The sequence below is a fragment of the Phyllostomus discolor genome, chromosome 2 (genome assembly GCF_004126475.2).
Source record: "Phyllostomus discolor isolate MPI-MPIP mPhyDis1 chromosome 2, mPhyDis1.pri.v3, whole genome shotgun sequence".
In the NCBI taxonomy this organism is placed as follows: Eukaryota; Metazoa; Chordata; class Mammalia; order Chiroptera; family Phyllostomidae; genus Phyllostomus; species Phyllostomus discolor.
This window is the reverse complement of record NC_040904.2, coordinates 80,148,311-80,174,617: the sequence shown is the minus strand read 5'-3', so window position 1 is coordinate 80,174,617 and position 26,307 is coordinate 80,148,311. Positions and strand designations below refer to the sequence as shown.

The 26,307-nt window shown below is 36.8% G+C and overlaps 1 protein-coding gene across 2 annotated transcripts in view; it reads right to left on the bottom strand.

The window, feature by feature from the left end:
• Positions 1-26,307, bottom strand: part of LOC114490991 (ABI family member 3 binding protein) — a 247,096-nt gene that overhangs the window by 142,610 nt on the left and 78,179 nt on the right. For both annotated transcript variants that reach the window (XM_036017995.1, XM_036017996.1), the window contains exons 3-6: positions 19,266-19,334; positions 15,552-15,684; positions 1,638-1,819; positions 1,042-1,097 (exon numbers count right to left, since the gene is read on the bottom strand). In XM_036017995.1, the coding sequence (XP_035873888.1) occupies positions 1,042-1,097; positions 1,638-1,819; positions 15,552-15,684; positions 19,266-19,334 (440 nt within the window). The remainder of the gene's footprint in view (positions 1-1,041; positions 1,098-1,637; positions 1,820-15,551; positions 15,685-19,265; positions 19,335-26,307) is intronic.

The window sequence follows — 26,307 nt, the reverse complement described above, 5'->3', positions numbered from 1 at the left end:
CCATTTTCTGTCACTAAAAAGAGTTCAGCTTATTTATTATTATTATTATTCCTGTGGGGTATGTACTACCTTTCTTCCCACAATGCTGCATGGTCAGCGGAGTAGTCTGTGGACTATTTAATTAGACATAAAAAGATATCTATCCGTATACATCATTCACACGTTGAACAGAACAGCTTTGCAACCATGGATAGTCTTCGCAGGTTCACTTGACTACAGGATATTTCCGTGGCTGAAAAGTTCAATTCCTAGTATTAAAGCTAGGACCAAATTCCACTCTTCTCATCAAAGTGCCTCCTCTACCTACTCAGTGACATGACACCCTTTGCTTTGTAATTGGGCATGTGACTTAAAATGCAAACAACTGTGTGATGGTTATAATACTGGCTTACATTTACAACTGGTAGCACATAGCTGCTGGGATGCTCCCTGAGCACAGATTTTGAAAGGAGAAGGGAAAGGGAAGAACAAGGGACTGAGTTTCTGAAGTGAGAGAAAAAGGTGACTAGATAGGGGAAAATGCCTGGCATGTAAAATGTATCAACATTTACGGCACTAAGCAGGGGCTGTGCACCTGAATAAGACAAACCAAGGCCTTATCATTTTGAAGAGGGTTGGTTCTTTTAAGTAGGAAGCGATAGAAAAATAGAGAAAAGATTTGAAGAGTAGCAATGTAAGTGCAGCATGTGCCAATTTGCTCTTGAAACATGTTATAGTAAAGAAACAATCCACAGGACAGAAGATAATAAGCATTATTTCAAAATATCTGGAATACTGAAGTTCTAGAGTAACTATATTAAATATCAGAGTTTTAGAACTTTAAACAAATTAGAGATGCTTTTGTCTTATACTTCTACCTCTGTTTCTGAGAACGAAAACTAATTCCTAAATGGTAAGTTCTTTACCTAACACCCAACACCCCATTTATAGCTAATCAGCTGATCCAGTCTCAGTTCCAAATAATAGGACTTTTCCTTAAGTAAAAATACAATGCAAATATAATTATTAAAAAAACATTCTTGAAAATAACCTGGTACATACCACTGTGTTTACTTGATCATAGGTACTTTGAATTTTTCCATTTACTTTGTTTATACCTGACAAAAACAAGAGAAAAATGATATTATTTTCATTTTTTGCTTCTAAATCAATTCTTATGTAATCATTATGAAAACAACTAGAAGTCCTGTTGTCTCTAACTTAAGCATATTATGTTATTTACTATTATTTTAAACACTGATTCCAGTAAAGATTTTGAATGAAGGGATAAGAGGAAGAAAGCCCAGGACCCCCTAACGCCTCAGTGGGAACTGGTCCAGTTTTCCATCTGAACATGTGCACACATTATTTGGTTTTTGACTAAGTTGGTATTCATAGGTCAGGGACTGATTTAAAATACTACAGTGATCAACCAACTGTTATCATGGGGGCATCAAGTATTAGTATCATTTAAAAAAACACTCATAATAAAGAGTCTGAAATATCAATACTCAACAAATTCTATTTACTTTTGTCAAGTACTGGAATTTGGAAATTACCTTGTCTCACATTACACAGTTAATACACAATTTAAAATTTGATCATTAGGGGCCAAAGAAAAACATTCCAGAAAGTTTAAGACAGCTCCAGGTACTTACTTCCAATAATAGTCTTGTGATTGAAAATTTTACTCCAAATTCCACCCTCTACATTGTCTTTCACTCCGAATTCATAAACTGTGTCAGGCTTCAGATTTTCTACAATTGTTTCAGTGGCTGGACAGAGTTGAAAAATCCATTTCTTTTCCTTATCCTTTTCTCTATAGCGAATTGTATAAAACCTGTTGAAAACCCAAAGTAGGATGCTTTAAAATCACAGAAAGATTCAGAATGTATTTTTAAGTTTCTTAATATATCACAGAGTCTCATCTACTCCAAAGACTGGATTCTATATTAGCTTCTGTTTAATTTTAAAATTTTTGTAGGGAACATTAAAAAATACCTTATATATGTTTAATTTTTAATTTCTAATTGCAAATTAGGGGATTATGCAGCAGCACAGTTATGGTCTGACAGAATTCAGATTTCTCAGTTCTACTATTGCTACTTTGCAAAATTAAAGTTGGAAAATGGTGGGTGTTCATTTTTCTCCCAGTTATGCATACAGAAGAACATAGGCATAATTTTATGAGTACTTAATGTTAGAGTTTCATAATTGTATGCCTTCCAGACTTTCATGACAAGAAAATTGCATGAGAAGTAATATCATTCAATTTTTAAGAGAGAAAACTGAAACTCTAAGATGCAACCAGGACTACATTTCAAGGGTGAAATTTTCTTACCATTATAAAAAAAGAATCAAGACCAACAGCCAAGGTAAGGGTACAATGAGAAAACTCAAACAATGTAAATTCAAAATCACTGTTATATATTTGCTGATAGCTTCAAAATATTTCACACATATATAGAGAATAATAATCCCCACCACTATTTTTTGTACCTTTATCACATACTAGGTTGTGCATATGTTTTCTCATTTAATTTTCACAAAAACATCTTAAGTGGTAGGGGTTATTACTTCCATTTTTCAAATGTGAAATGGAACTTTGAAAAGATTGCTTAGCTTGCCCATGTCACCCAGCTAATGACTTTTCCCTGTGACAACGACAGAACCAGAACACAAAGAAAGACTCCACTGGCTCTGCTCCCAACAGCCTCCCTAGGTGGGGCAGTAGACCAGCAAAGGAGGCGTCATCACAGCTGTGTGCAGTAATGGGAATGAATGAACGAGAGCTAAGTGTGTCAACACGGAGAGATTTTACATTGTTCAAACAAAATATTGAATGAAAATAGCAAATTATAAAATGATACAGTGCCGTGTCATTTATGTAAATATCAAAATGCACAAAACCAAAATACGTTGCCATATATTATTCCTGGCATTGTAAGGAGACAAAAGATTACAATAGTGCATTGGCTTCCAATGAGCAGGTAGGGAGAGAAATGGGATTAATGGTAAAAGGAGCAGATAATTAAACTTTTTATTTTTAAGTAAGCATTTTAAGAAAATGGAACAAAATAACAGCTGTCATGTATGGTAATGGAAACATAGATGTTTGTCATATTATTGTAGATTCTTCCTTACACGTCAAATTTTCCCTCAAAAATTTAGTGCCTCTCCTCGACTCCTAAACCCAGAAAGATTAAATGGACTAAAATTCAGGTCAATTGCATTTATGCAAAGCTTTTAAAAAATACCACTCATTTATTCATGCTTAAAACATTTGTGGATGAAAAAGGAGTTCTATGAAAAGTAACCTGACAGGGTGACAGATCATAAATTCCTAACCAGGCAGATCATAGTGGGCAGTCATACACCAAGCATATTACTTTCTAGTAAAAGCTTTATTTTTGCTTTAAGCAAGCCCTGTCCATTTGTTCTGTCATTTGGGTTAAAACACCTTTGAAATAAGCCATAACAACACTCAGGAGAGCACATAATATTGTCCACTATTCCGTAATCCAATCCCCACCTTGATTTCTCCAACCTCTATGTAATCTTTCTTATGTTTGTCCCTGCAATTCCAAACGCATAAGAGAAACTGCAAAAGTGTCATTCTTGGGAGCAATTGAGATCTTGCTTCCCATAATGAGCATCAGTTTAGGTTCAAATAAAATAATAAAAATCGTCTATAGGTGTGCACATTCCTCACATCAACATGTTTATTGTGCATGTTTATTTGTGCCAGGCACAAATTCTTGGTGATGCAAAAACAATAACCCAGATTCTCTGGAAATGAGGGCCAGGACTGGCTATATAATTGGTGGTGCGCATTACAAAATGAAAACATGCAGCCTCTAATTAAAAAAAAATTGAGAATGTCAAGACAGTGACAGTGGAGCCTTAAAAAGAGCATGGGGACGTACAAGGGGGGCACTCCGTGCACCTACACAGGTTGCCCACCCATGCGTTCAGCAGAGGGTTTACAGTACAATAAGTACAGAGAACAAGAGATGTGTTTGTACATTCAACCTACATTTTTATTGGTCACACACTACTGAATTGCTTGAAACTATTCATTAACTTGCTTCTTTCTAGTAAAAGCTGCTCTCCAGACTCCAGTCCCCCATTTCAAAGCAATGCAAAACAGAATGAAAGAAGGTGGTTGTTCCAGCCAAAATACCAACTGCCACTAAAAGGAAACATGATAGAATACTAATATTCTGTGTTCTCAAGTCAAAACATCAACAGTGACTTGTAAAACACATTTTTTGACAAGTTTGATGCTTGGGATTTTCGTTGATTTTTTCTCTCTCCCTGGCTTATGACAGGACTTTGAAGAAATACAGAGAAGTTAAAATCAGACCAGATGGATGGCTACCATTATAAATCTCTAGTTTGGATACATTTCTGAAATCCTGAATTGCTTGCATGATTCAGGGACCCCAGTGCTATCATCAGAGAAGACCTCTGGAGGGTCTGCTTGTAGCCATTTGGTTTTTAAGAACACATCTCATTTCCTAATTAGTCAAAAACTGTTGAAGACAGTGTTTGGTTCATCTGGCATTAGTCTGTGTTTTGAGCTCCTAGATTGTCTCAATACTGACAACAGTTGTTATTAGAGCTTAAAGAAATTCATACATAGCTCCTCAAAATGTAGTAGAGAGGGCAGATAGTGGTTTGGATATTTGTCAGCTGAAAATTCATAGCATTACCTTGGGAGAGCCTCTTTGCTCATTTACACATAGATATTTTTTTCTTCACTGAAAAAGAAAGGGGAATGGACTTCTGGATAAGATGGAGGCATAGGTAGATACACTTTGCCTCCTTGCACAACCAAAAGAAGGAAAATAACAAATTTAAAAACAAAAAATAACCAGAACTGCCAGAAAATGGAACCGTATTGAAGTCAAACAACCAAGGAGTTAAAGAAGAAACATTCACCCAGACAGGTAGGAGGGGTGGAGACAGGCAGCTAGGGCAGAGAGGACTCAAGGCAAAGCAGCTACTGGAGGACCGGCAGTTCCACATTTGCTTGAGGATAAACTGGAACAACTGGGGAGCAAGACAGACTGTGCAACCCAGGGTTCAAGCATGGGAAAATAAAGCCTTAAAACGTGTGGCTGTAAAAAACCTGTGGGGGTGACGGTGGCAGGAGAAACTCCCAGTCTTACAGGAGAGTTAGTTGGAGAGACCCACAGGGTTCTAGAATGTACACAAGCCCACCCACCTAGGAATCAGCACCAGAAGGGCCCAATTTGCTTGTGGGTAGTGGAGGAAGTGACTGAAAGCTGGCCAAAAGCCAAGCAAGCATCATTGTTTCTTCTTGGACCCATCCCCCATATACAGGCACATGGGTTGCCCCACCTGGCAAATACCTAAGCTCCACCCCTTACAATGTAACAGGCATGGCAAGAGAAAAAAAAAAAATATGGCCCAAACAAGAGAACGGATCAAAACTTCAAAAATAGAAGTGATGAAGAGATAGCTAACCTATCAGATGCAGAGTTCAAAACACTGGTAATCAGAATGCTCACAGAAATGGTTGAGTATGGTCTCAAAATAGAGGAAAAAGTAAAGGCTATGCTGAGTGAAATAAAGGAAAATATACTAGGAACCAACAGTGAGGGGAAGGAAACCGGGATTCAAGTCACCAGTTTGGACCAGAAGAAAGAAATAAACATTCAACAACAGAATAAAGAAACAAGAATGAAGAAAAGTAAGGAGAGGCTTAGGAACCTCTGGGACAACTTTAAATACTCCAACATCAGAATCATAGAGGTGCCAAGAGAAGAAGAAGAAGAGCAAGAAATTGAAAACTTGTTTGAAAACATAATGAAGGAGAACTTCCCCAATCTGGCAAAGGAAATAGACTTCCAAGAAGTCCAGGAAGCTCAGAGTCCCAAAGAAGTTGGACCCAAGGAAGCACACACTAAGGCACACCATCATTACATTACCCAAGATGAGAGAATCTTAAAAGCAGCAAGAGAAAAGGACACAGTTACCTACAAAGGAGTTCCTATAAGATTATCAGCTGATTCCTCAAAAGAAGGCTTACAGTCAAGAAGAGGCTAGAAAGAAGTATTTGAAGTCATGAAAGGCAAGGACCTCTATCTAAGATTACTCTATCCAGCAAAGCTATCGTTTAGAATGGAAGGACAGATAAAGTGCTTCCCAGATAAGGTCAAGTTAAAGGAGTTCATCATCACCAAGCTCTTATTATATGAAATGTCAAAGGGACTTATGTAAGGAAAAGAAGATGATCAAAAATATGAATAGTAAAATGACAGTAAACTCACAACTATCAACAACTGAACCTAAAACAAACAAACAAAAACAGACTAAGCAAACAACTAGAACAGGAACAGAATCACAGAAATGGAGATTACATGGAGGGTTATCAGTGGGGAGAGGGGAAAGAATGAGTGAAAAGGTACAAGGAATAAGAAGCATAAGTGGTAGGTATAAAATAGGGGGATGTTAAGAATAGTATAGGAAATGAAGAAGACAAAGAACTTAGATGTACAACCCATAGACATGAACTAAGGGTGGGGCAGGTGGGGGGAATGCCGGTGGGAGGGGATATTCAGGGCAGAGTGGAATAAAGGGGGGAAAAAAGGGACAGCTGTAATAGCATCATCAATATAATATATTAAAAAAAGAATGAAAGGGGAATGCACTAGATGATCTTTGACATTATTTCTGTTTCTAAATATGTATTCTAGCTACACAGCAGACACTTTATTCTAATAAAATACAAAGGCAAAAACACAGAGTAGAAACAGAGGTAGAAAATCCATAAACAAAATTTGTGATGTAACTTGCAGTGAATTATACTAAATGGGGAAATTGAAGAATGTCAAAGTTAATTCTTTCACAAGCGAGCTGGGTTTGGTGCACCATGGTTAGCCCTCTATGGGCTTTCCATACTTTTTCAGCAATGTTTTCATTTCTATGTAATTAACTACTATTATATTTCCTAAAACATCTACTCCACACATTTTGCTCTCTTCACATCAAAGTACACTTCCTGTCACCCCCCTTTATCAATGTTGTTTCCTGCCTTAATGAGACTGTGATTACTGATACACATTCTGTCCTCACTCCCTTTCTCTCAAAGTGTCTCTCTCCCTTCACTCTGTCCTTGCCCTTCTCTGATTCCAGGGTTTTCCCTTCTGAAAAATACACAGCCTGGTAATTTTATTCCATCTGCTTTCCAAACATTCTCTTGATTTCTTCAGGGACCTTTCTTTGAGTCTAAATGATGTTTAAATATTTTCCATTCTATCAAAACAATAATAAAACTGATGCTCACTTTTTATCCCTGTTGTTATCTTTTAGCACAAAATTTCTTGAAAGTAACCTATTTTCTCACACTTTCTTACCACTCATAATGTCTAATCCTTTTTGCAAAGTGGTGTCTGACTTGCTTATATAGTAAAACCTTAGGATCAAATTAATGACTTAATCCTCCATGAATTTCATAACTACCTTAAAATGTACTCATCTTCTTTCTCAAACCTGTTCTTGTTTCTCTTGATTTTAGGTTCCCTCTCCCCTCATGTTTAATCAATTTTCCAGTCTCTTCTCTATTCCTAAGTAGCTTTAAGGGCCTAGTTTAGGTCCCAATTATCTTTGAACTCTTGCAGTGATTTTCAAACTGGTCAACCATTTCCCAAATTTCTCTTCGTTATTACCTACTGCTGGCTTGCTTAAGCACAATAGAATAAAAAAGTTTCTAGTAATTTTAGTGATATCTGAAATGGAATAGTTTGAAGTGGTAATTATAACATAACATATATGTTGTGAATAATTACAACATAAGGCAAATACTATAAAAAACATCAAGACTAGTAGAAAACACAGTAAGTACTTATTGAGTGCTCACTATATGCCAGGCACTATGTTAACATAGTCACATTTTATGGTGTCAGCTCATTAAATCTGACAACTCTATGAGATATTACTCTTATTACCTCCATTTTACAGATGAGAAGACCAAGGCTTAAAGCATTTGAATAACCTGTCCAACGCTAATAATAGAGCAGAATTTAACTTAGGTTAGTTAATCCAACCAGAATGTATACTCTTGACATTCATGCCATTCTTGTTCCTAACATTTCATTTGCTTATTAGTTTATACCTTTGTTGACCTACTATTATAAACCATGATGTTAGGTTCTTTGTGAGATGGAAGATGAAAGGGACAGCATACATAATTTCAAAAATGAGCTCACAGTATAGTGAAGAAGGCAAATGTTTGCATGAATATAATTAAAGAGGGTGGGGTGAAAAGCAGACAGTACTGAGGGTGGCTGCATATGGCACCTTGTAGCCTGAACTTGTAAACTGGACAGGCTGTATTTTAAGTCCCATCCTAGTGGAGTGACTTAAAGCACAACATCCTAACCAGGTCTAAGGAAAGCAGACTAAGCCAGATTCAAACCTCATGTCAGGAGCTTGACTCAAATATTTCTTGGGACAGATCCTTAGAGAGACTCTATGCTTTCTTTCACTAGGCAGTGGGGAGCTGGTAGAGATCTTCAACAGGGGAATGAAGTTGAGCATCAGTGAAGGAAGCTAGATTTATCAGCTGTAGCCCAGATATAAGATAAAAAAGCAATGACTTGTAGAAGAATCAGAATAAAGGGGGGAAAACAAACATCAAAATTATATTTCTATGAAAGAATTGATGACATTAGACTGCTTATGGAATATAGGTGCCAAGGAAAGTGTAAATCAAAATCAAAACTGAATTTTCATACTTAAGAGGGAAGTTAAAGTGATAGTGAAAGGTGTTCTTTCATTAGAGTACAAAATATAAATTTAGTTTGAGTTTGAGATGCTGACCACCTTTACCCAGTTAACCTAATAAAATTATCCAATGGAAATCCAAAAATATAGTCTCAGAATTTTGGAAATGAGTCAAGGTCTGAGGTTTAGTGTTGGAAACCATCTACATGTTTGCCATTACCACTGATCTGTGTAGAAGAGTCACATCGACAATTCCTGGGAACTTTTAGAAATGCAGGCTCCCGGGCTCTTCCTCAGGACTATGGAATCAGCATCTGCATTTTAACAAGGTCTCCCAAATGATTTACAGGCACATTAAAGTTTGAGAAGTACTGTTCTACGTGGAGGTGACAGTTAAAGACAGGACATAGATGAGGTAAGGAGGATGCATGGATGAGAGATCCAAGGAGAGAATGAGAACTCTATTCCATGTTTGGGAGGCAGAACAAGTAAGCAACAGAGGAGAGGAAGGTAAGAGAAAAATCTAAATAAAATGTAAAAGAAAGAAAGAGTTCAAGAATTGATAAATGGCCAACAATTCCATAGAGAGGTTAAAAAGGATTAGAACTGAGAAAATTCTACTGGATTTAGCAATTAATTGATCATGCATGATCACAAAGAGAAGTTTCAGTGAGTAGCAGAGAGGGATGAAAGCCAGTGAAATGGAATCAAGACCTGTACAGAAATTAGCAATAAATAGTTTTGGAATTAAAACAAGAGATTAAAAAGTAGCTTGGAAGATGCAGCAGGATCAAAAGAAGATTTTGTTTTCAGGTAGGGAACTCTGGAGCATGTTTGCAAGCAAAGGGCAGGTCACCGGTGGTAGCGAAGGGGCCAATGTGAAGGAGAAAGGCTTACAGAATGTGGAAGGGGCACGATGATGAACACTGTCTGGAGTTGGAGATGTGTCCCGTGGGAAGAAGGAGAGGTAAAGATAAATCTAGGCTGAAGAAAGAGTAAGTTGATGGCGAATAGTTTAAATTTTGTCAGTATTGCAGGCAGGGGGAATTAGTATCAGAAAAGAGCCAGGAAACATAGGCAGGATTCTATATCCATGATGTGGGGTAAGGTGAGGTGTGCCTGGATTGGAATCCTTGGCGAAGTCAAAGGTAAAGATACTTATATGTGTACTTCTCAAAGACAACACCAATATAACTTGGAGGCTCAATAGTTATAGGAGATGAAAAATAAAACTTTCTAATTAGGGTGAGTGGAAGAATTATGGTATTTCAGAAAGCAATAAGACAAGTGAGGTGATAGGTCATGAATGAAAGTATGAGTTCAATGCTGTCATGTTAAGTTTCAAGTGATGGTAAGACAGAAGTAAAAATGCTGATATTTCATTGTTTATTAATCAGCATATATTTACTGATGGCCTACTATGTACCAGATGCTGGTGAGATAATGGTGGTTAAGATACATATGCTTTCTGTCCTCACAGAACTTAAAATTTATGTTGCAAGACACATGGGTAACAAGGTATTGGGCTCATTCAGATGAGAATTCACAAACATTGGAAATACCTGCTTCTTAAAAACTTGGGAGGAAAAAAGGAAAGTCAACAGCCTTCTCTGGACCAGTTAAAAAGGAGGCCCCCACTCTACATTAAGAGGAAATAAATGCAATATGAAAGTGTTATAAAATGTGCAAATGATATCTAAATGAATCATAAAACTTTCATAAGTTGGCAAAGTGATAACTAAAGCAATCTTAAACAACTTAACAAGTTGGAAACATGGGAAGGAAAAAATAAGCCATTAATGGTGAAATAAATTTTGGTTAAAAACATGTTTTACTTTTCATCTGGGCCAATTTGGAAAGCTTTCTTTTGACCTTAGATATATCAAGGACAAGTAAAATGTTCTTCCATTCAAAGTCCATTAAGAATAGAAACTGTAAATTAAGCACATCTATTTTTCAATATGATCTCAGAAAAGGATATATAAACAGGGAGAGCCACATGGACCCTATGCAAATAGGAACAGAAACATGCACCACAAAGGATGAATAAACATTTCATCAATAATTCCAAGTTTAAAACAAACAAACAGAAAAAAAAACCCACTGGTTTTCTCATCAGAAACCTACTACACAGAGCTTTGGTATAGGAAATCCAAAGTCAAAGTAAAAAAGCAAAAAATTTCCCAATAATTATCTGCATTTGCATAGAATAAATGAGGCTATCCAACAAATGAATATGATTTTTTTTAAATCAGAGACTCTACACAAAGGCCCGAACATTAGAGTTAAATGGTTTAAAATCATACTAGTTGGCACTTCTGTATCAAGCCAAGGGCATTCAGATTTCAATGGTTTTTTAAGAAGATACTCCTGAAGCAAAACTTCAGCTGTATTAATCTTCCAATTTTTGAGAAGCAATCATTCCCTATAACTATTATTGCTTATTCTAACCTACTAGATTAGTCTAAATTCTAAAAACATCTGCATGATCATATGAGAGTGAATTTCTCCAAGTCTGCTTCTAATTACACTAATTTAGAGTTGTTCTGGTAGATTTATTTGGCTGCTTATATCGTGTACTGTATTTCCAGAGCTTTCAAATAGGGACTACTATTTTTTTCTCAAACACACAAAGACTTTAAAATATTACCTCTTTATTAACTGGGGAGAATGGAGGTACAGATAAATGAAATTCACAAATACTCCAAGTGCCTCTTTTCAGTCATTACAGTTTAATTCTTCCTTTTTAGTTATGTCCTAACAGTTCTTTATTTCCACAAAGGATGCGTTGATTCTCTCATTCACTCAAGTATGAAAGCTTGCAAACATCTTGATCTGCTATGATTTAGTTTTTAAGAAACTTTATTCTAAATGGAATTATTTATTTTAAATATTGTAATTGGACAGGCCTGACTCCCTGCATTTGATGAGAAAGGCAGAGCCAGGGCGTGTGTCAGGGGTGGAGGTGAGGTGCATGCATGGGCCTGGAAGCAAACTGCCCTGTTTAAAATCCTAGCTCTAAAGAACTTAACATGTATGACACATGGACATGAACTAAAGGTGGGGAATGTGGGTGGGAGGGTGTGCAGGGTGGAGGGGAGTGAAGGGGGCAGAATGGGACAATTGTAATGGCATAATCAATAAAATATATATTTTTAAAAAATCCTAGCTCCATTGGGCTATCTGCTCCTCTATCTTTGCCACAGTCATTACCTGCTTGTGCTATCAAATCATGACAACATCTATCAATTAGAATCAGTCATTAGATAAATTCTTTCACGGAAGGATCAGTAGGACTAGGTGAGATTGAAGGAAAGGCCTGAAGATGGGAAGGTAATCATATCCAAATTATGCCGTATGAATTTTCAGGTTACTGAACCACAAGGATTTATCAAGTGAGTTGAATAACCATTAAAATCAACTATATTTTGCTACAATTGTACCTTTGCTACAAATTTCCTTCCTTCCTTCCTTCACTCTCTTTCTCCCTCCCTCTTCCTCCCTCCCCCCCTCTTCCCTTGTAGCCTTTCTTTTTAAATAAGAGACTAAAAATTATTTTTTTAAAAAAAGCAATACATAAATGTTTATTTCTTGGCATTAGTGCCCTGGACCAATCAATCCACTAGAAACTGGAATTATCACAAGAAAGCATGTTCTTTCAAGAGTCCATTTTCCAAACAAAATAAGTATGAGTTTAGTAGTGGGTGAAATAAGAAATATTTCAGATTCTTTGAAGACATCTCAAGATTATTTCTCAAACATTTGGTTTTGGCAATATCTTCTACATGCCTTTTTCCCAAGAATTTCTTCCTTCAGAACTGTGGAATGGATATATGAAGGGAAATTTAATTTTTTTCTTAGTCTACATTTCCTAAACAAGGTCATATGAAAGGTAATTTTGAGGACTTACAAACATTTTTAAAGGTCTTTCTTTTTAGTCCAATTTAGATAAAAATAAACACTACAAGAATACATATTTTGGCCAAAAAGTACATGAAAAAGTGCTCAATACCTTAGTACACAAGAAATGCATATCAAACTGGTAATGAGACATAACTACACTAGAGTAATTAAGGTGAAAAGTACTAATAACATGAAGTGCTGGTGAGAATGTGGACAACCTGAACTCTTTATATCTTGCTTTTGGGAATATAAATGGGAAAGTTAAGTTAGGCAAAAACAAAACAAAACAAGAGATGTTAAATATACATTTTTCCTGAGAACCAGGAGTTCTACTTCTGGGTGTGTAAGAGAAATTAAAAGCTATATCTACAAAAGTGTTATACAAAAATGTTTATAAAATTATATTATGAATATAATAACAAAAACACAACATAATTCAGGTGTCCATCTGCAAGAGAATGGATAAATGAATTCTGGAATATTCTGATAATGGAATATTACTCAGGAATAGAAAAAGAATAGACTATTGATACATGTAATGTCATAAATGAATGTCAAAAATATGCTGAATGAAAGCAAATAGACACAAAAAGAGAACACACTGTATTGTTCCATTTTTTGTAGAATTCTAGAGTAGGCAAAAGTAAGCTATGGTGATAAAAATCAAATCAGTGATTGCTTCTTGAGGAAGGTACTTTCTGGGATGATGGAAATGTACCATTTCACAATGAGATATCACTTCACAGCAGTCAGAATGGCCATCATTAACAGATCAATAAACAACAAGTGCTGGCAAGGCTGTGGAGAAAAGGGAACATTCCCACTAGTACACCATTAGTGGGAATGCAAACTGGTGTAGTTATTGTGGAAAGCAGTATGGAATTTCCTCAGAAAACTAAAAATGGAACTGCCTTTTGATCCAGCAATTCCACCTCTGTGATTATACCCTAAGAATTCTTAAACACCAATTCAAAAGAACCTATGCACCCCAATGTTCATAGCAGCATTATTTACAATAACCAAGTGCTGGAAGCAACCTAAGTGCCCATCAGTAAATGAGTGGATCAAAAAACTGCAGCATATTTATACAATGGAATTCTATGCAGCAGAAAGAAAGAAGGAGCTCCTACCCTTCACGACAGCATGGATGGAACTGGAGAGCATTATGCTGAGTAAAATAAGCCAGGCGGTGAAAAACAAATATCATACAATCTCACCTATAAGTAGAACCTAATCAATAAAACAAACAAGCAAGCAAAATATAACCAGAGGCATTGAAATTAAGAACAAACTGACAGTAACCAGAGGGCAAGTGGGAAGGGATATTGGGGGAATGAGGGGGAAGGGTTGTCAAGGAACATGTATAAAGGACACATAGACAAAGCCAAAGGGGAGTAGGATCTGGGGTGGGAGGTGGGGATGGCTGGGGTTGGGGGAGTAGTGGGAAATGGTGACAACTGTACTTGAACAACAATAAAAAAGAAAGAAAACATTCAGAAAATTTTTTTAAAAGCTTCAATGATCCCTTATGGGGGGGAAGAGAGAAAGGAAAGAAGGGGTTGATTGTTTTAACTGGGTTTGATTTTCACATAGGCTCCTGATTTGTTATCCAATAACTGTATTCCTCTAGTACGCACACATTTGTTATTTAACAATTATTATAATATCTTCCTTTTAAAAAGTCATCTTTCATTCTTGCAGAAGAAACCTCAAGCATAGAATGCATTTTACATTTAAATAAAATCTTTTGATAGTAAAAATGTACTATTTCTTGATGGGATGTAGAGTACATAAATACATGCAATTTTTGTAACTGTACATCTAAGATCAATGCATCTCACTAGGTTCATTATACTAAATAACAATTTTTTATTTAAAAAAGGGAATGAAACAACCTCTAAAATTTGAAAATCACTGAGTATTTTTTAAATTTAAAAACAATTTAAAATAAAAAAACCTAAATACTTTGGCTGACTAACCTTTTTAGCATTATGGTTCGGCATTTAACCTGGTGCCCAGCACATGGACAGGTCCAAACACATGTGTTGGGTGGCTGAGTGGCAGAAACTGAAAAATATACTTAGATTTTTCTTACTCTGTTTTGTCAAAGAAATGATAGCCTCATTTCCCACTCTGTGCTTTTCCTCTGCTTCCATGTCTCCCTGTGTGTGTGCCTCCAGGTTTTCTAAGCCAGTGATTCTCAAACTTAGTGCTCATCTGAATCACCAGGAGGGCTGCTGAAATACAGACGACTGAGCCCTGCACTTGGAGTTTCCAATTTAGCAACCCTAAAGGGAGACCCCCAGAATTTCCATTTCTGACAAGTTCCCAGGTGATGTTGATGCTAGTGCTGCTTGGCTTAGGAACCACACTTTGAGAACTACTGCTTCTAGTCCTGCTTTAATTGCCAGATCAATGATCCATTCTTTTCCAGTCCAAGATCAGCCTTTCCAACTTTTTTAAAATTTTATTTTAATCATTGTTCAAGTACAGTTTTCTGTCCTTTACTCCCATCCCAGCTCACCCACCCATCTTTCCCCACCTCCCTCCCATTTCCAAGCCTTTCCAACTTTTAACAGTCTTCCCTTAGTTACCCTCAGTCTCATCCTCTGAACGTTTAATATATTCTCACTGAACCTCCCTATTTGCTGTCTGGTTTATTCTCCCTGGTAGTTTATTCTTTATTAAACAAAAAATACTTGCATGTGTTTCCATTTGGTGGGTGATAACTCCCTTAAGAGTAATCAGGTCATTTCATTCCCTTATACCCAGACTAGGCTGGAGAGCTAAGAGGTGACCTGTAAATGCCAATGCTCCTGGTATTAATACGTTCTTCTGAAACAGGTACAAGTACTGTGAAAAAGAAAGCACTAGTTTTCAAGTGAACAATAAAGTCTTCCGTTATGATGAATTACCTGTCATTGGGACAGTTACTCGGCAATGTCCAGTCATGGTGTGGGTTAATGAGGAAACCCCAGGACAGGAAGACAGAGCTTGGTGTCAGAGTGCCAACCACCAGCTGGAGAGGTTTGCGAGAGCGTCTTTTACCTATGGAAGTAACATACAGGTTAATTATGGTAATATTTGGTGTACCTTCATGATTGGGGTAAAATGCATAAAGATGACCTAAGTAGTAAGATAATGAAGAATTTGAAAGTAGCAAGTTCTTTTTCTTTTCATATAATGCACAATTATTATTAATTCTCTGACAATGAATTTAAGCATGAATCAAATGAAATATTTCTTTGTGGTCTGTATGTGTGTATATAGGTATATATGTGTATATATGTATATATTCATATATGGTAATATATGCTTATAAACTATATCCAATTATATCTAATTTTTATTTTCTTGTGAGTCAGAGATGAATACGGAGGTCTTGGCTATTACCAGTGAAGTAAATAAACACACACATTTCCATATACATATACATACAGTATTCCCATATACATATATGTGTGAATGTATATACACACACTCACTTCATGTCTTTTACAGAAAAAACATACAAATTTTTTCCCTAGGATTTTGACTTAGTATGAAATAACATCTAAGAAGAGAAAAGAAAGCTTATCATTTAGGTTGTATGTTATATTGTTTTTAAAACCTTTTTAGAAGTGCAAAGTGCCCATAATACTATTGGAATAAGAATATTTTTACAGTGAGTATCTAGTAGAAAATGTGCATACATTTTTAATGATGCTGGAAGAGTAGAAATCATGCAGGAAGCAGTCACTCTAATGAGACTAAGTAGATTTGGGCAGGGCCTAGAGTGATGCTGGTAAAGTACTGTAGATTCTTTTTAAGTATATAAGGGACAGATATTTGCATTTTCAAAAATATCTGAAGCTACAAGAATGGAAACAGTAAAAAAGAGTAGGGAAGATCCCCAGCCATGGAACTCAACACTAGTTCACAAAAAAATCAAAGTGAATAAAATAAAAGTCCAATAGCAGACCTAATAAAACTACACAGAGCTAAAAGAATACATATAGAATTTGTATTCCCATTGGAGTTCCCTTTCCTTTCATGAAACTATATTTGTTGTATTTGCTATATGATAGACTTGTGTTATCTTAATCTAATGCAGTATAAACTAAGGGGTAAGAAGCAACCCATTGCATGAGCTTAGTGGAAATTATCTAAACAAAAACCTTGAAAATTGTGTCATACTGTTACTTCTACTAGATTTGATGTCTGCAAATTGTTAGTCCAGTGAAAAGCTTTCTGAGCCCAGAAAATACATGACAAATGATATTTGTCTACTGATGACAAATTGCCTCACTTGTAACATAGCTGAATTTTAAAAATATATTTAAAATAATTTCCAGTGATACTTATTGTTTACTTGGTTGCAATTGCATTTTACTTCTCTGTACATTTTTCCAGATCCATCCATCATAGTATCTAGCATGATTGTTATTCAAAGGGTCCAAGTCTGGCCCTCAAGGGGAGAAGATTAGAATCTGTCATGAGGGTAGGGAACACAGGTAGTTTGAAGAAGTCCTGAGGTATCTATGCCTTTCCCTGCCACCCCTCCAGTTGATTTCCACTAACGTCATCTTATTTTACAGGTGAATATTGATAGACCCAGAGAAATTTCAAGGGTGGCCAAGATCACACCAAAAACAAGGTCAAGAATTAAATCTAGCTCTGCTGCATTTTTATCTAATTTTCTTTTTACTACATTATTGTTTTAACTCACAATGTATGAATTATGTATTTTTCAGACAATAAAATGCACTCCCCCCAAATTTGGGAGAAAAAGGGGTGCGTCTTATAGTTCAAATGTAGCTTACCTGGCTCGCTGTGGGGGGGCAGTGGTAGAGTGGGGTCACAGGAGGCAGGAGCAGGGTCACCACTGCATTTTCCTCCAAAATTTGGGGGGAAAAGTATGTCTTATAGTCCAAAAAATATGGTAGGTGCCACTTAGAGACCAAAGATACATTTTTCTTTTACTAAGGGAGCCTAAGGCTTACATGACCATCAAATGATTATTTCACTAAGTTTCTATGTTAATATAAAATGGTTAAATAATTAAAATTTACGTGGTAGATACACATATAAAACAAATGGAAGCAAATCCACTAGTCATTTTATCATTTTCAAGTGTAGATTACAAAAACAAAAATTATATCTGTTGCCTGAAAGGAAAGGTGGGGTATTATATCCTGAGCAAGATGAAATAATTTCCTGAACTGGTCACACAAAGTGAAAAATAACTTCTAAGGCCAATGTCATAGAAGCCCCCAAATGAAAAGAAATGAAGTGATAAGGGGCTACTAATGTGGAATCACTCTCTTGACTTTGGTCTTCCTTATGTATTTTTGTATATTTTACTATGATCATATTTGCATTAAGAAAAAGTTCAATGAGTATGAAGCCAGAATCCCATGGAACCAGACTCATGCTTCTTGATTTTATTTTTTAAGTATTTTGAAATAGAGTCTTGAAATACTGTGAGTACATTTATTTTGAGGTATATGGAAAGCTGCCTGGACAACTATCATTAACAAGTTATAAGGAGTGACTGAAATTTTCCTTGCGCTTTGGGATAATATAAAAGGTCAAGAAAAAACATAATCTTATTTTCAAAATGCATGACCATTTATTGCTTCTCTTAAAAGAAGTGGAAAACAACAGAAGGAGGGAGGAGAGGACTGTGGCAACTGATTTCTGGTAACCAGGCTTGGCAGGTACATCGAGGAGACAAACACACAGCTGCCACAGGCCCCTTTGCTGGGGATGAATATCTGGATGCTCTCCCCACCCATTTCATACCTTAATAAAGATGTAACAAAACAAAACTAAAGATCCTTCTTTTGTGTGTGACATGTAGTGCACTATAAAAATAAGTATGACTGTCAAATAATTATTTTGAGAACAACAGTTCACATTAGAAAACAAGACCAACTCTATCTACAGTTAGGAAGGTGTGATATCAGATAGTAAAATCATATTCTCAGCTCTACTGGCCCTTCTTTGCAGCAGTGGCCAGCTTATTTGATCTGAGAAAAATCTTCAGTAGTGAAACCAAGGCAATTTCAAGGAGGATTTTAATCTTCCTTTGAGTCATGTGAAAATGTCTCTAATCGTTCTTTCATATGTATCCATGTTTCTGCTTCAAGGTTTCCTAACCCTGGGAAAGTAGGTGTTGTGTTGCTGTTTTATGAAAGGAGTCCTTCCATATTTGACTAAATAGAAGATGTTTAGAAGGGAGAAATCAACAGTAAATAAATCCTAAATTCACATTTCAAGATACAGACAGACGAGCAGGAGCAACCCTCAGTGAGCACTTGCTATGGGCCAGGCCCATCTAGGTGTGGCATATCCACGAACTCATCTAATTCTCTGAGTGACCCTGATTATGCAGCAGAAAAGAGTCACAGAGAGGTTCAATAATGTGCCCACAGCCCTGCAGCTTGTATGTGGTGGCACTGGGACAGGGTCCTGAGAAGTCCCTACCACTGGGCTGTGCTACTTACTAATCTGTTAACAGCCCAGAGCCTGCTGTGTCTGTTTCATCTTTGAATCTAGATTCTTAAAGCTTCCCCAAGGCACTGGGTCTCCATGGGTCAGAAAGAGATGAAAAGCCATAAATAAAAAACAAAATGAATGAGAAATACCTGAGCATGACTTCTTTTGACTTGGCACAGGGGCAGGCCGCACCACGATCAGATATTTCGGCTCCGCATCTGGAAATAATAATGACTTTATTTATGAATAAAATTCTTTGAGGAAGAACCTCATTTGCAACAGCAGAGGCAGCCCTGACTCAGTGTTCCCCGGCTTTAGTCACTGTAACCGCAGTGGACGAGTGGACCCAGGAATTTGGAAACTTAATACTTTCTGAATAGTTCAGTTTAGTTCAGTTTTTAAAATGAAAATTAAATCCAGGTTTTCGAAACCAAATGGATAGGGGTAGGGGATAGGTCTTAAAAGAATCTTAATAGACATGGTTTTCATGTCAAATCTTCATCAATTCTTTTCTCTGCCAAGAGATTTTTTAAAATTCAGATTGCATCTGCTCTGTTACCTCTTCCCCACAGAGGGTCAGACAGATGCTAAAATCGGACAAGGAAAATCCTACTTGCTTGAGACACATGGGTCATGTCACCTGTTGTATGAGCTGAAATTGCTCACTTTTGTGGAAATACAAGTGTTTATAATGACCTATTTTTTATCCTGTTGCATAATTTCTCAGCCAGTTATCATATCAAACCAGCTATTTTTATGAATGATTTTAAAACAAATTCTCAATTTTAGGTTGCTATGATTTTCACCTAAACTATGTTAATAGAAAATAAATTGTTAGTGAATGTCTTTTTAAAATATTTATGTTTTAAATAAAATGATGTCTAAAGAAGCAATATGTGCTAACTCAATCATGAGCTAATAACTTATTAAATAATTTTTTAAAAGATTTTATTTATTTATTTTTAGAGAGAAGGGAAGGGAAGGAGAAAGAGAGGGAGAGAAATATCAATGTATGTGCCCCCAAATGGGGACCTGGCCCACAACCCAGCCATGTGCCCTGACTGGGAATCAAACCAGCAACCCTTTGGTTCACGGGCCTGCACTCAATCCACCCAGCTACACCAGCCGGGGCCAAATAATCTTTTTTTAAGTTGATGTTTCCAAGAAGAATGCTTGATTTAAATATATCTAATAAGACAAATACACTTTGGGCATACTAAATAGTATTTTATAAGCAGCTCCACTGCACTAATTGATGAGCATTATCTACAATATTTCTTCAGTGACTGGATCCTATACCCATTCTACTCCAAGTTTCATCTGGATGCTGCAGTCAACAAAAGTGCACCTCTACTTGCTCAGGCCAATCTCACTGCTTCGTATTGTTGTCATTCTGGGTTCAAACATCTCCCCTCTGTGAGTTTGGAGCGACTGCCCAAGGCTTTTCGGAGCTGACCATTCTCAATCAAAGGCAACCCGGCAATTCAGCCACATTGAATGACTCCAGCCTTTTTTCCTGGACACTTCCCACAGCCCTGTTTGCTAGAGTCTGCTGGGGTAATGACCAGGGCATGAGGTAAACAAGGGAGCTTCCCGAACAGACATCAGAGCCTTGCCCAAGCATCCTATAGTTGACTCCTGAGCACAACACAGATAAGGGAGCACTCATTGTGTTTCAGACTCTCATGTGTTTGAAACTTGAAGCTTATCTAAGAAATGCTTAACCTAAATCAAGTTTCCTAGTAGGAATACAATAACCATTTCCTGATTTTATTTGGGATATGAAGTGATATAAGTATTAAGAAACTACTATGTATTGAGTACTTTGCATGTGCAGGATACTTGTTAAGCACTTGCCATTCATAACTTAATTACTCCTCCCGGCAGTCTTACCTGACCTACCTAATTAATCATCACCCCATCCGTAGATAAGACCCTGAGGCAGAGCCAGCTTCATGGGCATGCAGCATGCACAGTTGCAGAGTCCCAAGCTTCATTTAATAACCTCTTGTCACCATTGTGAAACTCTTAATACTTTTGCTTTTGGCTTTGTGTTTTGCAAGGGAAGTTGGATGGGACAATGGAGTGTGCATGTGTGCAGAGAAGACAGGAACAACACACACATCTACTGTTTTTCCCTCTCACAGAGTGCACTGGAGGTGCCCCCTTAGGCTAGCATTCCAAAGGAGCCATGATTGCCTGGTTGCTCAGCAGGGCTGAAAACTAGAACAAGGTAAGCATAGTATACCTACGGCTGAGTAAGGGGGCCTGGTGGGGGCCACTGATTCAAACCAGAACTTGGTTCAATGCAGAAAGAGGCAATGGCATTTTAAGAAACACAAATAACCAAGGAGTCCTATCCTATTCTTTCTTAATTCATGTTAGTCCTTGTATTCCCCAACTACTTATGCTGAAAATGATGTAGGAAGGAGAGTTAGAGCAACCCTAGGTTCTTTCCTTTTCAGTTCTTCCTCATTCATAAGCAAGTTGAAGGCAGAGTATTGGTAGGATGTGCATGTATCAAGGAATGAAGTAAAAAATTGAGTTAGTTTTACACATTCCCACTGTTCTGATAAAAACAAAATACATATGCATGCATGAACAATAAAACAACTGTGTAACTTCAGTGATCCTGCTTAGGAGTTAAAGGCTCCTACATTTGCACATAAAATTAGCATTGTACAATATAAGTGGTAAAATGCATACTGGTAATAAAAATTTTAATTTTTGTCTACCTAACTGACATTAAGTAGCAAATAAAATAATAGCCTGACCAGTTGAGAGAGACTCTGGAAGAAAGGAAAAAACTTTATAGTTTGGTACCTTCAATGACAATTTTTTCCTGCATTTTGAACCAGGAACCCTTCATTTTTGTTTTGCACTCAACCCTGAAAATTATGTTGCTGTCTTTGAACATAGTCCTCAAAAGGCTCTTTTACTAAAACTCTGGATAAAGCTAAATCTTTATTTTTCTTTTTTAACTTGTCTTATATGGCTTTCTTTTATTGTTTATTCTCTTACAGTTGTCCCAATTTTTCCCCCTTTCCCTCCTTCTCTCACCTATTTTCTTTAAACTGTTTTCATGGTGACAAAGGCTCTTAGAGCTAGCTTTTTATTTCCTTCCTTGATACACATTAATTCAACTCTGCCTGAGTGGTTTTTAAGAAAAGACTTTAAATATTAGAAAAATCACAGACATATGGTTATACAAGCAATTTAAAAGTAATTTTTGTTATGATCACAGTCATTTTGCATAAAGCAAAGGCTGTTACAGCCAATTACAAATTGGAACAGATGTTGGGACCGGGGAGCACATGCTGGCCCTCTCTGCTCATTAAAATTCTCAACATTCATGCATTTCAGCAGTTTTGCACTTGATTGGTAACACAGGCATGGACAAATAAAACAACTAAAAAAAGAAGATTTCTATTTCTGTTCTGCACTACGAAATTTTTTGTGGATTTGTAGCAACCTGGAAATATATATGGCGGTAGCCTGATCAGAAATGCTGGCAACAAGTCCCAAAATACACAATCTTTTTATCTAAAGAATGTGTTAACTAAAATGTCAGTTTAAGAAAATTTGGGTGGAATGCAGTTACCTTAACAAACTTTCCATTCCTAATAGTTAAGCCTATTCAATGTTGCAGATTACTTAAATCTAATTTGCTTAATATTTTAAATGCCCTATGGTGGAACATAGAGACAAGTTACTGTTTAAGAAAATCTACTATTGAAATCCTTTATAAGGTACTAGATTTTTGATAATATAAATAATCTCCCCATAATTGCTCAATTTGACAAGTCCCAACTCTCTCATTTTATTTGAAGACATCTGCGTTGCAAGCCAGGCTGTTTCAGAGTGATGTCACAGTGAGGTTTATTTCTGTTATATAAGTTTCAAAAAAAAACCCCAAAACCCAAAACAAACAACCACATAAAATAAGCCAGGATGATCCTAAAGGAAATCAGGAATGGGACATGAAAAAACAATTCACCCCTGCCATCTTTTTTCACAATTTTGTTTCATGACAAACTTAATTTCTGGGCATAAAAGCACAGACTCTGGAACCTGGAAAAGCCTGCTAGTTGCTAATACAAGCTGTAGTACTTAACATCTATGCACCTCAGCTTTCTCATCTGCAAAATGGAAAAAATCATGGTACCCAGACACACGGGGTTCTCAGTAATGAGTAACCTACAGGACTGCCTAACACACAAAAATGCTGATGTAATTTTAGCTAGGGTGATGATAATGATTTCTTGAAAGCAAAAGTTTGTACCTTAAGAGGTCCTGAGGATATATTAAAAGGAAAAAGTTCCAAACCTTTTGTTTTTTTTTTAAAGCAAGTATCACAGATTTTAAAATACAAAAAATTTCATAGAGAAGTAAATTAGAGACCACAATAATAAAGATTCTCTCCTTGACTCCTAGTCTCTTCCAAGTTCTTTTTCAACTAGGCCCTGACTGTTGGGTTTCTCTGTTCATCTCTACTTTGGTTTTATGGAGAATCCTGCTTGGATGGTTTAGCCAGAATTTGCCATCCTCCATGACTCATCACCATTTCATCAGGTTCCTTATCCTTCACCATCCCCCAGGAGGTAGCTGATCACCCCTGCCTGCCTAAAGCAAGAATCCTGTTAGGCCATTTTAACCAGAATTCCCCTTGCACTCAATGTTTCCTCTTAGTAATTTTTCATACACTGACCACCCCCACCCTGTTCTTTAGCTATAAATTTCTACTTTTCCTTGTTGTATTTGGGGTTGAGCTCAATCTCTCTCCTCCACTGCAAGACCCCACCATCGTGGTCCCTGTGCTACCAAGGTAGTTCCCCCTTGAATAGTCTTCTTGGCCATTTTTACAAGCACCACTGAGTAATTTTTTCTTAGACAATAATACTTGTAAAAGTCAACACAAAATATCTTAGAAAATATATTGACAAACAATCTGACAATACATAGTATAATAATACATCATGGCCAAATCTAGTTTATTCCAGAAATGTACCATAAAGAGAAAAAAAATTCACCGATTTCCACAGATGCTGAAAGAACATTCGACAAAAATGCATTACCAATTCTTCCTAAGAGTTTAATGAAATACTTCCTGATAAAATATATCTTAAAATGTCTGAACCACCTTTGTTAAATGTGCGGGATCCTACACATACATTTCTGTTGAGTAACACTCCTTGGCTTTATCAGAACATTCAACCCTAATTTTTCTTTCCCTTTTATTAACATATTTTAAAAAATGTTACATTGTGATTCTATTTTTGTAAACTACTCCAGTTTTCTATTGAGTAGCTGGGACAAGAATTGGTAAACAAAGAGCTCTGTAACCAACTACACGATGTATTCCTTCACATCAGAGATGTGGGAATAACTAAAAGGAAGCAGTGGGTTGGGAGCATTACTGGAACATTTATGCATAAGGCCAGTTTTACCAGAATTGTGAGTTAGAACAAACTTGTTCACGAGGCCCCAGATTTAAGTTCCCATGACCATTTGCCTCTTTGAGGTACCTCCTCACTTGACTGAATGCACTTGATTTTTGCTTGTTCTCGGAGAGGATCACAAAAGCAACCATTTGCAACTTTGTGTGAACGAATCCATGTTAATACAGTATCCCTACTCAAGACTTGTTCTGTTTTAATTACATGAGGATAACATCGGTCCTCTACTAAATACACAGAAGGGAGACTCTTTTGTCCTAGTGTCCTTCCCAATTCCTTCCTCTCTCCCCAAAATCACAAGGTGTGGAGAGTCACCTTCTCCATTTGCTAAAGACAGCTGGCTTGCAAATGTCTGGTTACAGACTAGATCTTGCCATCATTGCCTGACACCTTCCAGTAAGGCCCAGAAAGAGACAGCGTCAAAATGGTGGGCAAAAGAGGACCAGTGGTTTGGAAGAAAACTCAGTGCAGCAGTGTTTCCAAGATGCTGTGGCACCAGCGCCGTGTGGACAGACAAAGCTGCTGAGAACTCAGAGCTGGAAGGTAAAGCGGAAGAGTTAAACTGTCAAGGTGAAGAATACTTAACAGTAATTAACTCTTCTTTTGCTTATGTTCCTCTTTTAAAAAGTAATAAATATCTTCCTCCACAAAGCCCCAAATCTCAGGCTAACTATGTGAAAAATATCAGACAAAACTAAATTGAAGGACATTCTACAAAACACCTAACCAGGACTCCTCCACACTCTTAAGGTCATCAAAACAAGGAAAGTCAAGAAACTGACAGTTTACCCTGGCTGTCGTAGCTCAGTGGATTGAGCACGGGCTGCGAACCAAAGTGTCGTAGGTTTGATTCCCAGTCAGGGCACATGCCTGGGTTGCAGGCCATGACCCCCAGCAACTGCACATTGATATCTCTGTCTCTGTCTGTCTGTCTGTCTGTCTGTCTCTCTCTCTCTATATATATATATCCCTTCCTTCCCTCTCTAAAAATAAATGAATAAAATCTTTAAAAAAAAAAAAAAAAAAGAAACTGACAGTCTACAAGAGCCTAAGGGGCATGACAGTGCAATGTGGTGTCCCTGAAGGGACCCTAGGTCACAAAAAGGAGCTCAGGTGAAATGAAGGAAATCAAATGAGGTACGCCCTTTAGTTAATAATGCTATCAATACTGGACCATTAGTTGTAACAAATGCACAGTATGTTGAGAATAGAAGGAATTGGATGTAAAGTATACAGGGACTCTCTGTCTACACTTGGAACTTTTCTTCTCTAAAGTTATTTTAGCATAAAGAGATTAAAAAATAAAATACCTTTTAACAAAAAGTAGATATTATAAAATTTACATATCAGTGAATCAAAAGCTCTAAGGGATAAAAAAGCAGTGCTGTTAATCAGCAACTTTATCCTTTCTTAGTTTTAGATAAAATTGTGGTGTCATTTACAGTTAAAGTTGTTTTAAAATTTGATGAAATAAGGTAACTATTTTTATTAGAAGTTGGTGTGGCATCTGAAAAGACTCCTGATAAGTTAACAATAAAACCACCCACAAAACCTGCAAAAAAATTCTACAGTCATATAAATCTCCATAGAGAAATATCATCACAATTTTTTTTGCATCTGCAAATGTTCACATGCCATACTTCACTGTAATATGACCTGAGCAGGTACAATCCCAATTTAAGTATTCCCGTCAGCTTTAATATTTGGCAGACAGCTCCTGTGCCTTATTTAGTCA